The 16,906-nt window shown below is 43.5% G+C and overlaps 1 protein-coding gene across 12 annotated transcripts in view; it reads right to left on the bottom strand.

Moving 5' to 3' along the window:
• The window catches only part of LOC124134232 (girdin-like), a 71,159-nt gene that overhangs the window by 43,270 nt on the left and 10,983 nt on the right, over positions 1-16,906 (bottom strand). For all 12 annotated transcript variants that reach the window (XM_048403361.1, XM_048403356.1, XM_048403365.1 and 9 more), the window contains 9 exons: positions 11,650-11,786; positions 11,064-11,316; positions 8,126-8,209; positions 7,743-7,840; positions 7,407-7,551; positions 6,556-6,681; positions 5,179-5,304; positions 3,169-3,336; positions 306-431 (listed from right to left, as the gene is read on the bottom strand). In XM_048403361.1, the coding sequence (XP_048259318.1) occupies positions 306-431; positions 3,169-3,336; positions 5,179-5,304; positions 6,556-6,681; positions 7,407-7,551; positions 7,743-7,840; positions 8,126-8,209; positions 11,064-11,316; positions 11,650-11,756 (1,233 nt within the window). In that variant the 5' untranslated portion in view covers positions 11,757-11,786. The remainder of the gene's footprint in view (positions 1-305; positions 432-3,168; positions 3,337-5,178; positions 5,305-6,555; positions 6,682-7,406; positions 7,552-7,742; positions 7,841-8,125; positions 8,210-11,063; positions 11,317-11,649; positions 11,787-16,906) is intronic.

Here is a 16,906-nt window from a genome sequence, read left to right on the forward strand (position 1 = left end):
GCAACTGTCCCAAGTCAGTGTTGAAGAATTGGAGTTAGGATCGACTTAGCGCTAAGATCGCTTCGTGGAAAGGGGCCCTTGCACACCTCTTCCACATGCCATGTCACAGATTCCAGGTTGACCATGAAAAAAACAAAACTGACCCTCCATTTCTATAAGGCAAAAACTGTACACATCAATAACAGTTAAAGGTGACATATGTTTAGTGATGCCTTGCTGGTGAAGTGTCCCACCAAGAGCCCCTGCCAAGAGCCCCTGCCAAGTGTCCCTGCTAAGTCTCCTGGCAACATATCCCCTTCACTCACCCTCTTCACCCCCTGGAGTTCCTCCCCCAGCTTCCTGGTGTCATCGTGCTTCTTGTTGGACGACATCCGCGACTTGTTCAGGTCACGCTGTGCGTCTGTGATCTGCTCCTCCAGCGACAACTTCACCTACAACATGGCATCGGTCAGGAGATTAGCATAAAAAAACATTCTGCTATCCTTGAAAAATAAAGCCAGAAGGCTCACTAACTCTGAACACATCTGTAAAACTATAGATTAAACAAGATCTGCTCCGGAAATGAGCACTACCTCCATTTTCATGTCAAAGTCGTTGCCATGGAAACTTTAAAATTATATTTTCAAACATTCCAAACTATCAAAAGGCACCAGTTTACCACTAGACCTATCTATGTGCCAAGTTTGGTTAAGATATCTCTCTTGGGTTTTAAGTTCTGCTCTGGTAACGAAACGTGATGAATGAATGGAAGGATGGATGGACAGCATCCATTCCTATATCCCCCTTTCACTTCATGGCAGGGGATATATAAATAACTGATCCTAAGGCCACAAAACATGACACAGTTCTAAGACTAATCCCTCCACCCACACCCATCCCCCATAATATATGACCATTCCTTACGTTGATATCTCACAGATGTAATGGTACAGATAACCAGATGTACTACCGAATCTCATAAATGTAACTTTAACAGGACTGAAAATCTTAAATGTACATGTGATTTGTTACAAATCGTAATAGTGGTGAATCTCACAGATTTAATACTACTGATTTGTCACAGACGTACTGGTGAATCTCAGATTTAATACAACTGACATCTCACAGCCTTAGTACTACTGATACCTCACAGCCTTAGTACAACTGACATTTCACAGCCTTAGTACTACTTATACCTCACAGCCTTAGTACTACTGATACCTCACAGCCTTAGTACTACTGACACCTCACAGCCTTAGTACTACTGACAACTCACAGCCTTAGTACTACTGATACATCACAGCCTTAGTACTACTGATACCTCACAGCCTTAGTATTACTGATACCTCACAGCCTTAGTACTACTGATACCTCACAGCCTTAGTACTACTGACACCTTACAGCTTTAGTACTACCGACATTTCACAGCCTTAGTACTACTGATACCTCACAGCCTAAGTACTACTGATACCTCACAGCCTTAGTACTACTGACACCTCACAGCCTTAGTACTACTGACACCTCACAGCCTTAGTACTACTGACACCTCACTGCCTTAGTACTACTGATACCTCACAGCCTTAGTACTACTGATGCCTCACAGCCTTAGTACTACTGACACCTCACAGCCTTAGTACTACTGACACCTCACTGCCTTAGTACTACTGATACCTCACAGACTTAGTACTACTGATGCCTCACAGCCTTAGTACTACTAATACCTCACAGCCTTAGTACTACTGATACCTCACAGCCTTAGTACTACTGACACCTCACTGCCTTAGTACTACTGATACCTCACAGACTTAGTACTACTGATGCCTCACAGCCTTAGTACTACTAATACCTCACAGCCTTAGTACTACTGATACCTTACAGCCTTAGTACTACTGACACCTCACAGCCTTAGTACTACTGACACCTCACTGCCTTAGTACTACTGATACCTCACAGCCTTAGTACTACTGATACCTCACAGCCTTAGTACTACTGACACCTCACAGCCTTAGTACTACTGACACCTCACTGCCTTAGTACTACTGATACCTCACAGCCTTAGTACTACTGATGCCTCACAGCCTTAGTACTACTAATACCTCACAGCCTTAGTACTACTGATACCTTACAGCCTTAGTATTACTTACATTTCACAGCCTTAGTACTACTGATACCTCACAGCCTTAAAATTACTTACATTTCACAGCCTTAGTACTACTGATACCTCACAGCCTTAGTACTACTGATACCTCACAGCCTTAGTACTACTGATACCTCACAGCCTTAGTACTACTGACATTTCACAGCCTTAGTACTAATGATACCTCACAGCCTTAGTACTAATGATACCTCACAGCCTTAGTACTACTTATACCTCACAGCCTTAGTACTACTGATACCTCACAGCCTTAGTACTACTGATACCTCACAGCCTTAGTACTATTGATACTTCACAGCCTTAGTACTATTGATACCTCACAGCCTTAGTACTACTGACATTTCACAGCCTTAGTACTACTGATACCTCACAGCCTTAGTACTACTGACATTTCACAGACTTAGTACTACTGATACCTCACAGCCTTAGTACTACTGATACCTCACAGCCTTAGTACTACTGACATTTCACAGCCTTAGTACTACTGATCCCTCACAGACTTAGTACTACTGATACCTCACAGCCTTAGTACTACTGACACCTCACAGCCTTAGTACTACTGATACCTCACAGCCTTAGTACTACAGACACCTCACAGCCTTAGTATTACTTACATTTCACAGCCTTAGTATTACTTACATTTCACAGCCTTAGTACTACTGATACCTCACAGCCTTAGTACTACTGACACCTCACAGCCTTAGTACTACTGACACCTCACAGCCTTAGTACTACTGACACTTCACAGCCTTAGTACTACTGATACCTCACAGACTTAGTACTACTGATACCTCACAGCCTTAGTACTACTGACACCTCACAGCCTTAGTACTCCTTACACTTCACAGCCTTAGTACTACTGACACTTCACAGCCTTAGTACTACTGATACCTCACAGCCTTAGTACAACTGATACCTCACAGCCTTAGTACTATTGACACCTCACAGCCTTAGTACTACTGACACTTCACAGCCTTAGTACTACTGATACCTCACAGACTTAGTATTACTGACGTCGCAGTACTGTGGATTACCTTGATGAGCTGTTCTTTATCCAGCACCAGCTGCTGCACCTTGTGATTGAGGTCCAGTTTTTCTTGAAACAGCCGATCTTTGTCTGCTGCCACGGTAGCTAGTCGAGCTTTCAGGTCTGCAACCCTGTCCTGATAATTCTCGATCTGTTTGGAAGCGTTGTGTTTGTCCTGTTTAAAAGCAACAATCACAGTCAAACACCTTATTTGCATGTGGCAAGTGTCCTGACAGTACACTGCTAACATCCCCGTCACACATCAACAACAGATAAATGTGTGAGCCATCATTTCATTCGTCCCAACAAGTTTTCAAGCATATCAAAGAAAAGGTTGGATATATTTCATGGCACTCATTCACAACAAAGATGAGCAAATTAATATAATTATTTGATATTTGAATAAATTATTTTGTCTAAAATGTACTTTTTCTTGTATTCAGTGGTATTTCAACATAGCATTCAATATGATAATGTAAAACAAATTGTAAGAAATGTTCTTCTTTATTGGTAGTTAAATACAAGTCACTCTGCATTATTAAATAACAGTGATAATATAAATTGACTGTTTTCGTTCAATTTTGCTGTAGGTCTGTGGTCAAATATCGGCCTCTATGAATGCTAAGGTAAATTTCTGCTCTAACCATATCTTAAAGATCATATCTGAATTAAACATTATTCTGAAATTTTTCAATAAGATAACAGTTCTATTTGAAGAAATGAAATTATGGTTATTTTATCAACAAAATAGAAAATGAACCAGTCAGTATAGAGATAAAACCTATGTATCCATTGATCTATTGCTATTTTGAAAGTGAAGGTACAGTTTTTAAATAGAAATATAAAATACAAAACAGATGAAAGGTTGTGATAACCACACAATGACATATATTTATAACAATAAAATCATGTAATAACAAATCTCATATTAAGACAGACATCATGTACCAAAGATATTTTGTTATATTTTGCACTTGGGATAAATCGTGACAATAGATACGTAGGTCACAATTAATCCACAGCAGCCCTGCAGGGCAACTGAGTGTGTCAACAGTGTGTTTGTCGGGAGTCGCGTTGTTGTGGACAGAGGACCGAGAAAGTTGTTTGGCAGGCACTTCCCACTCATTGTCACTGGCATTGTGTTTTCATTTGTCACACTGGTTCTGCTGACATTGACTGAAAATTTACTTCCAAAACTTTTACTACAGCTGCGAGTTAAAAAGGAAGATCCTACTTCTGAGGCATGTTGCTTCAAAGATTTCTTTTTCTGCTTCAAAACAGAAAAATATATTGGCATATTTGAATACTAACAAGACCCTTATACAGTAAATATTACTCAGTAACTACCATTAGAATGCAGACAGACTCTCACACGTTCTTCCACATGCTAGACGGACACACTGACCTGGGAGACGTTCTTCCAGGTGCTAGACTCTCACACTGACCTGGGAGACGTTCTTCAAGGTGCTAGACAGACCCTCACACTGACCTGGGAGACGTTCTTCAAGGTGCTAGACAGACTCTCACACTGACCTGGGAGACGTTCTTCCAGGTGCTAGACAGACTCTCACACTGACCTGGGAGACGTTCTTCCAGGTGCTAGACAGACTCTCACACTGACCTGGGAGACGTTCTTCCGGGTGCTAGACAGACTCTCACACTGACCTGGGAGACGTTCTTCCAGGTGCTAGACAGACTCTCACACTGACCTGGGAGACGTTCTTCCGGGTGCTAGAGAGACTCTCACACTGACCTGGGAGACGTTCTTCCAGGTGCTAGACAGACTCTCACACTGACCTGGAGGAGGTTCTTCCAGGTGCTAGACAGACTCTCACACTGACCTGGGAGACATTTTTCCAGGTGCTAGGCAGACTCTCACACTGACCTCGGAGACCTTCTTCCAGGTGCTAGACAGACTCTCACACTGACCTGGGAGACGTTCTTCCAGGTGCTAGACAGACTCTCACACTGACCTGGGAGGCCTTCTTCCAGGTTCTAGACAGACTCTCACACTGACCTGGGAGACGTTCTTCCAGGTGCTAGACAGACTCTCATTCTCGTCCTGGACAGCCTGCAGCAGCGTCCTCAACTCCACCATCTGCCCCGCCATCTCATGGATCTTCTTACAAAGCACAGTGTTCTCCTGAAATTGAATAGAAAGGTGCCTTCTTTATTTACACATGAGGATATCATTCACCATTAAGACACTACTATTCAATCACTTCTACCCATTCTATATGCTTCTGGAACACCACCTCACTGGGCACCCAACTACTATCCCCTCAATACAACTGCACTACTTGTGTAACACTGTCTTAGCTGTATTACATTATCCTACCTGTGTCCTTCCTGTGTAACACTGTCCTAACTGTGTAACATTGTCCTACCTGTGTAACACTGTCCTAACTATGTAACATTGTCCTACCTGTGTAACACTGTCCTACATGTCTAACATTGTCCTACCTGTGTAACACTGTCCTAACTGTGTAACATTGTCCTACCTGTGTAACACTGTCCTAACTGTGTAACATTGTCCTAACTATGTAACATTGTCCTACCTGTGTAACACTGTCCTACATGTCTAACATTGTCCTACCTGTGTAACACTGTCCTACCTGTGTAACACTGTCCTACCTGTGTAACACTGTCCTACATGTCTAACATTGTCCTATCTGTGTAACATTGTCCTACCTGTGTAACACTGTCCTACCTGTGTAACATTGTCCTACCTGTGTAACATTGTCCTACCTGTGTAACACTGTCCTACCTGTGTAACATTGTCCTACCTGTGTAACACTGTCCTACCTGTGTAACATTGTCCTACCTGTGTAACACTGTCCTACATGTCTAACATTGTCCTACCTGTGTAACACTGTCCTACCTGTGTAACATTGTCCTACCTGTGTAATACTGTCCTACATGTCTAACATTGTCCTACCTGTGTAACACTGTCCTACCTGTCTAACATTGTCCTACCTGTGTAACACTGTCCTACATGTCTAACATTGTCCTACCTGTGTAACACTGTCCTACCTGTGAAACATTGTCCTACCTGTGTAACACTGTCCTACCTGTGTAACATTGTCCTACCTGTGTAATACTGTCCTACATGTCTAACATTGTCCTACCTGTGTAACACTGTCCTACCTGTGTAACATTGTCCTACCTGTGTAATACTGTCCTACATGTCTAACATTGTCCTATCTGTGTAACACTGTCCTACCTGTGTCACATTGTCCTACCTGTGTAACATTGTCCTACCTGTGTAACACTGTCCTACCTGTGTAACATTGTCCTACCTGTGTAACACTGTCCTACATGTCTAACATTGTCCTACCTGTGTAACACTGTCCTAACTGTGTAACATTGTCCTACCTGTGTAACATTGTCCTACCTGTGTAACACTGTCCAAGCTGTTCCTCACATTGTTCCTCTCCTGTGACATCATATGCAGATTAGCCTTCGTCATCTCTACTATTTCTTTCATAGAACCAACTTCACTTTGTAAAAAGTCACGTTCCTGCAACATACAGAAAATATTATTTTAATTTCCAATCAACTTACCCTTCTTCACTCTGCAGACATCTGACAAAACACGACTGATGATTTATTAACTGAATCAAACCCATGTGCCGTTCACTGTACAGATAGCCTTAGTGACCTCTGAGCTACATATTCCCGGCCCCAACACAACAACTCTGGGAAGGACATCCCATGTCCATATTCTCTATCCCCTGAGGTCCATTTTAAAATTTAGCCATGAGGGAACACAAGAGCAGGTTCAACCAAGCTGATGATGCTTTCACTTTTGGTGAACAGATAACAAACACGCAGAGCCAGGAAAACTATTTTACTTGTTTACATTTTTCCACCTTTGGTATTTTCATAACACTAGTGGATGTAGATGGGCAGTAGGATGTTACCTTAAGCACTGGCAGGGGACATGGGGCAGAAAGCAGGGGGCACGGGACATGGGGCAAGGTACATGGGGAAGGGGGCAGGGGCAGGGTACATGGGGAAGGGTACATGGGGAAGGGGGCGGGGCAGGGTACATGAGGCAGGGGGCAGGGGACATGAGGCAGGGGGCAGGGTACATGGGGAAGGGGGCAGGGAACATGGGCAAGGGGCAGGGAACATGGGCAGGGGGCAGGGGGCAGGGAACATGGGGCAGGGGCATGGGCATGGGGCATAGGGCATAGGGCATTGGGCATGGGCATGGGCATGGGGCACGGGGCGGTGCTCTACCTTCTGGAGCTTGGTGTTCTCCTCCTCCAGGAGAGAGAGGCAAGATGTGGTCTGGTCCAGCAGACTGGTGCGTGTATTGTTTTCAACTTCGGAAGACTGGTGCTGGCTCTGTAGAGACTTCAGCTGGAAGTCAAGGGCTGTGATTCTGAAAGGTCAATAGGCAGATATTTCAACATTCGCATGAATTCATCTGCACTCATGTCTGAACTCTAACAACGTAGACCAGTACAAGCGTGTCCACACACCTGCCCACCCAACCGCCACACCTACAGCCCCTCCCAGTCTTTCCAAACCCCTCCCACTCACTCACTGTACAAGGTACAAGGTTCCACCCACCTGTCCTGCATCTCCTGGCGTAGTCGGATGTTCTCCATCTGCACCACCTCCTTCTCTTCCTCGGCCTTCTCCAGGCTCATGATCTTCTTCCGGTACTCCTTGAACAGAAGACAGAGGTGTCACACTTTTTTTAAGATGATGTCAAGCTTAAAAATAATACTTAATTTCAAATGCTGAAGGGGGCTATGGCTGAAATATTGGCAATGCAACACTGTATGTCACTGGATACAGTACTGCAGTGTAATGAAACAATCTGCTAGATTGCAATATAACAATGAAATACTACAGTGAAATGTAACAATGTACCACAACAATCAAATGTAACCACAGTACTACTGTGCAATGTAACTATGCTGTACTACCATGGAAGGACAAGTACTTACTCTCTCCTTAAACTTCAGGTCCTCTACAATGACAGCGTTGTCCTTGGCTGAGGTTTCTATCTTGGACAGCCTGTTGTTCTGTAGCTGCAAGGACATGCAAGGACATACAGCTGTTTCTGTTGTAGGACACATTCAAACATGATGCTCTTACTGAATATTTTGCAATTGAATACCATACATAAAGGTTTATTTCCATCCATCCACTCACATGTACACACAATGACTCATCTTGATGATGTCAATCAATCCACACACAGGTACTCACCACAACACAACAATCCATCCACATACAGGTACTCACCACAACACAACAATCCATCCACACACAGGTACTCACCACAACACAACAATCCATCCACACACAGGTACTCCCCACAACACAACAATCCATCCACACACAGGTACTCACAACAACACAACAATCCATCCACACACAGGTACTCACAACACAATCATCCATCCACATACAGGTACTCACAAAACAACACGTCATCCACACACAGGTTGTCACCACAACACAACAATCCATCCACAGACAGGTACTCACCACAACACAACAATCCATCCATACACAGGTACTCACAACACAGCAATCCATCCACACACAGGTACTCACCACAACACAACAATCCATCCACACACAGGTACTCACCACAACACAACAATCCATCCACACACAGGTACTCACAACACAACAATCCATCCACACACAGGTACTCACCACAACACAACAATCCATCCACACACAGGTACTCACCACAACACAACAATCCATCCACACACAGGTACTCACCACAACACAACAATCCATCCACACACAGGTACTCACAACAACACAACAATCCATCCACACACAGGTACTCACAACACAATCATCCATCCACACACAGGTACTCACCACAACACAACAATCCATCCGCACACAGGTACTCACCACAACACAACAATCCATCCACACACAGGTACTCACCACAACACAACAATCCATCCACACACAGGTACTCACCACAACACAACAATCCATCCACAGACAGGTACTCACCACAACACAACAATCCATCCAAACACAGGTACTCACAACACAGCAATCCATCCACATACAGGTACTCACCACAACACAACAATCCATCCACACACAGGTACTCACCACAACACAACAATCCTTCCACACACAGGTACTCACAACACAACAATCCATCCACACACAGGTACTCACCACAACACAACAATCCATCCACACACAGGTACTCACCACAACACAACAATCCATCCACACACAGGTACTCACCACAACACAACAATCCATCCACACACAGGTACTCACAACAACACAACAATCCATCCACACACAGGTACTCACAACACAATCATCCATCCACACACAGGTACTCACAACACAACATGTCATCCACACACAGGTTGTCACCACAACACAACAATCCATCCACAGACAGGTACTCACCACAACACAACAATCCATCCATACACAGGTACTCACAACACAGCAATCCATCCACATACAGGTACTCACCACAACACAACAATCCATCCACACACAGGTACTCACCACAACACAACAATCCATCCACACACAGGTACTCACAACAACACAACAATCCATCCACACACAGGTACTCACAACACAATCATCCATCCACACACAGGTACTCACAACACAACATGTCATCCACACACAGGTTGTCACCACAACACAACAATCCATCCACACACAGGTACTCACCACAACACAACAATCCATCCACACACAGGTACTCACCACAACACAACAATCCATCCACACACAGGTACTCACAACACAACAATCCATCCACACACAGGTACTCACCACAACACAACAATCCATCCACACACAGGTACTCACCACAACACAACAATCCATCCACATACAGGTACTCACCACAACACAACAATCCATCCACAGACAGGTACTCACCACAACACAACAATCCATCCAAACACAGGTACTCACAACACAACAATCCATCCACACACAGGTACTCACCACAACACAACAATCCATCCACACACAGGTACTCACCACAACACAACAATCCATCCACACACAGGTACTCACAACACAACAATCCATCCACACACAGGTACTCACCACAACACAACAATCCATCCACACACAGGTACTCACCACAACACAACAATCCATCCACATACAGGTACTCACCACAACACAACAATCCATCCACAGACAGGTACTCACCACAACACAACAATCCATCCAAACACAGGTACTCACAACACAACAATCCATCCACACACAGGTACTCACCACAACACAACAATCCATCCACACACAGGTACTCACCACAACACAACAATCCATCCACACACAGGTACTCACCACAACACAACAATCCATCCGCACACAGGTACTCACAACACAACAATCCATCCGCACACAGGTACTCACCACAACACAACAATCCATCCACACACAGGTACTCACAACACAACAATCCATCCACACACAGGTACTCACCACAACACAACAATCCATCCACACACAGGTACTCACCACAACACAACAATCCATCCACACACAGGTACTCACCACAACACAACAATCCATCCGCACACAGGTACTCACCACAACACAACAATCTATCCACACACAGGTACTCACCACAACACAACAATCCATCCACACACAGGTACTCACCTCAACACATCAATCCATCCACACACAGGTACTCACCACAACACAACAATCCATCCACACACAGGTACTCACCACAACACAACAATCCATCCACACACAGGTACTCACCACAACACAACACGTCATCCACACACAGGTACTCACAACACAACACGTCATCCACACACAGGTATTCACAACACAACACGTCATTCACACACAGGTACTCACAACACAACACGTTATCCACACACAGGTACTCACTGATAGAGTCTCCTGAGCTTCCTTCAGCTTGTGCATCAGGACCGATCTCCGTGTCTCACTGTCTTCTAGGTTGTCATGGAGATTGCGTATAGAGTAGTCCACTGGCATGGTCAGTGACACCACACTTCCTGTTGGGGATGTGTCTCGACTTCCAGAATTCAGCCTTGACATTGACCTTGATCTTGTAAGTCTGGTAGGAGCCATTGAAAAATCATCGGTTGTGAAGACTCTGGATTTTGTGCGGAATGTGGAGCTGAGAAAAGGAAATGATATTGAACTGAAGGTGACAAGTGCCTACTGACACCTCACACTGAAGGTGTCAAGTGCCTAGCGACAACACCCCACACTGAAGGTGACAAGTACCAACTGACAACACTTTACGAATGAGGTGACAAGTGCCTACTAATAACACCTCACACATGAGGTGGCAATGCCCACTGACAACACCTCACATCTGAGGTGACAAGTGCCTACTAACATCACCTCACATATGAGGTGACAAGTGCCTACTGACAACACCTCACACTGAAGGTGACAAGTGCCTACTGACAACATCTCACATACCAGGTGACAAGTGCCTACTGACCTGATACCGCTGTCCGAGTCCGGGTACATTGTGGTCAGGTCGTGGACGCCTCGCAGTGGGGAGCGGCCCGGGCTGCCCCGGTATCCCAGGGTGTCATAGCAGGACATGGTTCCTAGTGCCCCCGTCTCACCATCAACCTGCAATACAGTGACCAATACACAGTGATTAACAGACAGTGATGAGCAGATATATCTATACCATAGATATCCCAATAGACAATGATCAATACACAGTGATCAATACACAGTGATCAATACACAGTGACCAATACACAGTGATCAATACAGTGACCAATACACAGTGATCAATACACAATGATAAATACACAGCGATCAATACACAGTGACCAATACACAGTGATCAATACACAGTGACCAATACACGGTGATCAATACATAGTGATCAATACACAATGATCAATACACAGTGATCAATACACAGTGACCAATACACAGTGATCAATACACAGTGATCAATACACAGTGACCAATACACAGTGATGAGCAGATATATCTGTACAATAGATATACAATAGACAATGATCAATACACCGTCATCAATACACAGTGATCAGTAGAACAGGCTGCTCACAGGAAAGTGCCATTGAACTAATAACAATATTGCTGTGTCTGTGGAGGAAGGGAAAACATGCATGATATCCTCCAATAAAAGTTAATAAGCGTACGTGTTTTGTATAAGACGTACTTGTAGCTGTAACATTCAAATTAATCAAAGTATTTGGAAAATCTTAGGCCTGACAACATCTGCGAATGAAAACTGTTCAACACACATAAGTTCCTTCAAGAAACATGTTTTAACTCAGTGCCTTAAAGTGAGACATTACCAATAACACACCATACAATGAATGATAATCTAAGTAGTTATTGGGGAGATATCATATTTAGCACTTGACCCCACTTGGAATATACTGTACATATCCAGGAGGCCTGGATGTATTATAATACAGCTGTCTGGCTGATACATGGACAAACACAAACATGGCGGATGTACTGCACACAATGAGTCCTAGTACATCATTTATGATAGGTCTTAATTCCCTCACAACTAATGTTTATATAAAGGTGCTAACTATGATAATCTCACCATGATCGCTGTTAACAATGGTGAGTTAACTTAATGGCATCTGCCAATCAGTTTACACATTCATTAATAAAAAAACATGCCATGCATGCACGCCGAGCCACGCCGAGCCACGCCACGCCACGCCACGCCACGCACAAACACGTCATTCTACACAAGAAAATGGTACTTCAAGATGACATCAAGATTCTCATCACCACTACCAATATGGTAACAACTACTGTAACATCATTCAGTCTTAAAAGTTACTTGTAAGTTCTATCCTCGAAACTTTGCGTATAAAGAATGCTGAACTTGCTGTTTGTTGTTCAGCAGTAATATTCCTGCTATTTGACCAGACCAGACATACCAGTGATTTATATCCCACGTCTAAGTGCAATGACACGCAATCAACCACGTTGCCGAGCTTGACCACACAATCCAATCAGTCACCTCTTGCAACAAGCACAGGTCATTGGGGACCAATTCTAACCCAGAATCACCATGGTGTTACAGTGAAATCCATAAAGCTTGGGTTTCTATGAATAACCAACTTCTACACATCCGTCATGGCCTGGTTAGCCATATTATGAAATATCTAGCATCTCAACGTACACCATGAAAGACGTTACCACATATAGTCTGATGCAACAAACTGTATTGAACTCAATCCAACACAATGCAACACAATGCAACATATAATGACACAACCGAACTGGCGATCATTCAGTGCCAATGTCAGTAATGTTGGTAAATTCAACATACAGCGTAGGGCTAGCCATAAAATGACTTTTATTGTCCAATATGACTCCAAGAGTGCTGGAACAACTGCTCTCAACAAGTACAGTATAAATCACACATGGCCTGTCCAAATACTGCTGGTCAGACAACTGAAGGCAGGACCTCCTTGCCCTCCCCACAGAGACTCGAACACACACCGTATATATCACAAACCTGTCACATTGGCTGGTGATCACACATACCCTGGTCATATTAACACTCAAGTCCCCTCATTGGGAGGGCAATGTCACATATCAGATATGTAATAGATCCAGTAGAACAGGGTCCTATGTTAAGTCTTTGAAAGGAAATTCAGTGATACACATAAGGAAGAAATTTTATGGATGTCAACTTCTTTATAAAGAGGATTACTACGTTTCGGAGTATATACTTAAATTACTCCTTCATCAGGTGAATGATGAAGGAGTAAGTATATAATCTGAAACATTAGTGGTGGGATGATACACCGATATCGCGATTTTTTACTTCTCTATACAAGTATCGATCACAGTCGCACACGAAGTAAAAAGTATCGATTCTTACCTTAAATGTTTTCTTGAATTACGAGTGAAAATGGCATGTCATCATATCCCAAATGCGTGGATCAATGCTCATGATGTCAATAACTGGATTGTCTTGTCCAGATTCGATTATTTACAGACCGCCATCATATAGCTGGAATATTGCTGAGTGCGGCGTTAAACAACGAAAAAGAAAACACAAAACTAATGAAAATGAGTAGTGAACGCGTAAATATTTTCATCCATTGCGCCATACCTGACACTGCCCACTGTAAATCATCAGTGTGCCAGGTATTTGGCAATCCTTTCTATGAAAAAGATGGCTTACGCACCACAGATAAGTGCACATGCAAGTATCACAATACGTATCGGATCATGAGCAAAGTATCGTGATACGTATCAGATCATGAGCAAAGTATCGTGATACGTATCAGATCGCACAGTTGGTGTATCGTCCCAGCTCTACGAAACATTGTGTTCCTCATAATAAAAAAGTTGACATCCAAAACATCTCTTCCTAGGGTTCCTATGTTATTATGCTGTACGTTGATTATCTCATCCAATCTGACCATGGACAATGAAATCTTTTGGAATTAACACAAGTTATATACGGTAGAATGACTAAGCTTGGAAAGTGTAACACACAAACACATCCCCGAGTAAATTCTGTTTGAAGAAAGAATCACCTTTTACTAATCATAGACAAACTGGTTCAGGTGTGCAGACTTATCCCAGTTGCCACGGAACAAGTTCCAACCCAATGTTATCACTAAGAACCATATAAACTTCTTCACAGCAGTGTTGGCATTATTCTGTAGTTCCAGATACAACAACCGACTACTGGGCTGAGTGGGGATCCGTGGTGTTCCTGGAGTCCTGGCTGGACAATAGGTGCATTTTCTGTGACTTCCACAGCAACAATAGCCCTGTATACAGCCCAGGTATCTACTATCTCACAGGTAATTGTTCCTGGCAGTGTCAGGCTGGTGTAGATGGCTGTTTGATAGGCCCTGTACCTGGCAAGGCCTGGGGTGCACTCACCTCAGACATATAGTTTGAATAAACTCTAAAATTGTCAATCAATGTTTATGGATATTAGAAGCCATAAAGACGCTGAGAAAGGAAACCTTTAATTGAGGTGAGAGGTTTAATAGTGTCTAGACACAACCAGACACACATACCGAGAGAGCACATCCAGTGGGGATATTGCCAGTTGTAATATTGGGATACAAAACTTTCGGTACAAACCATAAAACAATAGCACAAAATGAAGGCAGTCTTCATGGAAAAGTCTTCACAGAGAACAAAAGGTCAGTGGTTCAAACCCCGGTGCGGCATACCAAAAGTCATTCAAAGATGGTCCTTGTAAACCTGCCTGGTGTTCAGCATTAAGGGAAAACACAAGGACTGGTCTGCTCATAATCAGAACACTATCCAAGTTAAAATGCGACATGGTATCTCAGTGGGCTTGCACTGAAACAATGGCATTAGTCCGGTCTAGTACAAGCAGACACACACACACGAATGTGCATGCAGTGCACTATATTTAAGTATGTGATCATTTCAAAACCCCTTTTCCCCTCACTCACCTCACATGCCTGTGGTCAAGGTTTGGTGTGTTGTATGCTGGTAATCTACATGGCTTTTAGTCAGTGAACGTAGCATAATCCATGTCCCTAGCATGTGTGGGCGTTGGTTTACAGACACTTGAAGCCACAGTATTTCAGTTATATCACTGCAGTTCAGCTTAATTTGGGAATTAAGCCTTAGTGAATGAGTATGGTTTTCTGCCGCTTTTAGCAATATTCCAGCAGTATCACGGGGGGCACCAGAAATGGGTTCACACATTGTACCGATGTGGGGAATCGAACCCAGGTCTTCAGCATGACAAGCTAATGCTTTAACCACAAGGCTACCCCACCGCCCCTGAGTGAGTGAGTGAGTGAGTATGATTTTACGGCGCTTTTAGCAATATTCCAGCAATATCAAGGCGGGGGACACCAGAAATTGGCTTCACACATTGTACCCATGTCGGGATTCGAACCCGGGTCTTCGGCGTGACGAGCGAACGCTTTAACCACTAGGCTACCCGACCGCCCCAACCGCCCGTGAGTAAAGCCCTAAGTGATGCAGGTTGAGGTGTTTACCACTACGGCGGAACCCATGAGGTTATGGTGCCTAATGTGCCAAATGTACCGAATGTGCCAACTGTTCCGAATTCCAATCATCAATCTTTTTTGACAGCCCTACCATTCAGTACGCAACTATCCATGTTTCAAGTCAATAGTTTATGATAATTATATCTGTGTCCCAGCAGGGCAAGTATACACCTGTAAATGTCCCCAGCCTGCTGTCAGTCCCTAGGCCTCCTAATCCCCGACCCCCTACATTCCACCGGGGCTGTTTACCTGGTATACATGTATAGTAGCCAGGGAAGCCCTATACCTTCTACTGCCTCAAGTATTACTCCAGGAATGTACTACAATATACAATTATGTATGTCAAAACATGCTTACACAAGGCTTAGCTTAAAGGCATGCAGAGTTCCTTATCAATAACAGGTATTAGATAAGTCAGGAATTACTACAAGTAGTGTTTCCACATGACAACCTTCAATAAACCTGACGAGATTGCCTGCTTCACTGAATGGGTGCTTGATAATAAACTTATAATGAAAAAGAACATCTGTAAGAAAATATATGAAAACAGAAAACTACCTTCATTAGTCACAAATCAATCAAATCAATCATACTCTCCCAGGTAAGAAAATATGGAATATACTTCCATGATACATTAGAGCAAAATAAGCCATCATTCATAAAAAACTAAGGGTCACTGCTCATTTATAGTGGGGGTTGAGATTAAGGGGGGATCAT

The sequence above is a fragment of the Haliotis rufescens genome, unplaced genomic scaffold (assembly GCF_023055435.1).
Source record: "Haliotis rufescens isolate VD_foot unplaced genomic scaffold, xgHalRufe1.0.p SCAF_1, whole genome shotgun sequence".
NCBI classification, from domain to species: domain Eukaryota; kingdom Metazoa; phylum Mollusca; class Gastropoda; order Lepetellida; family Haliotidae; genus Haliotis; species Haliotis rufescens.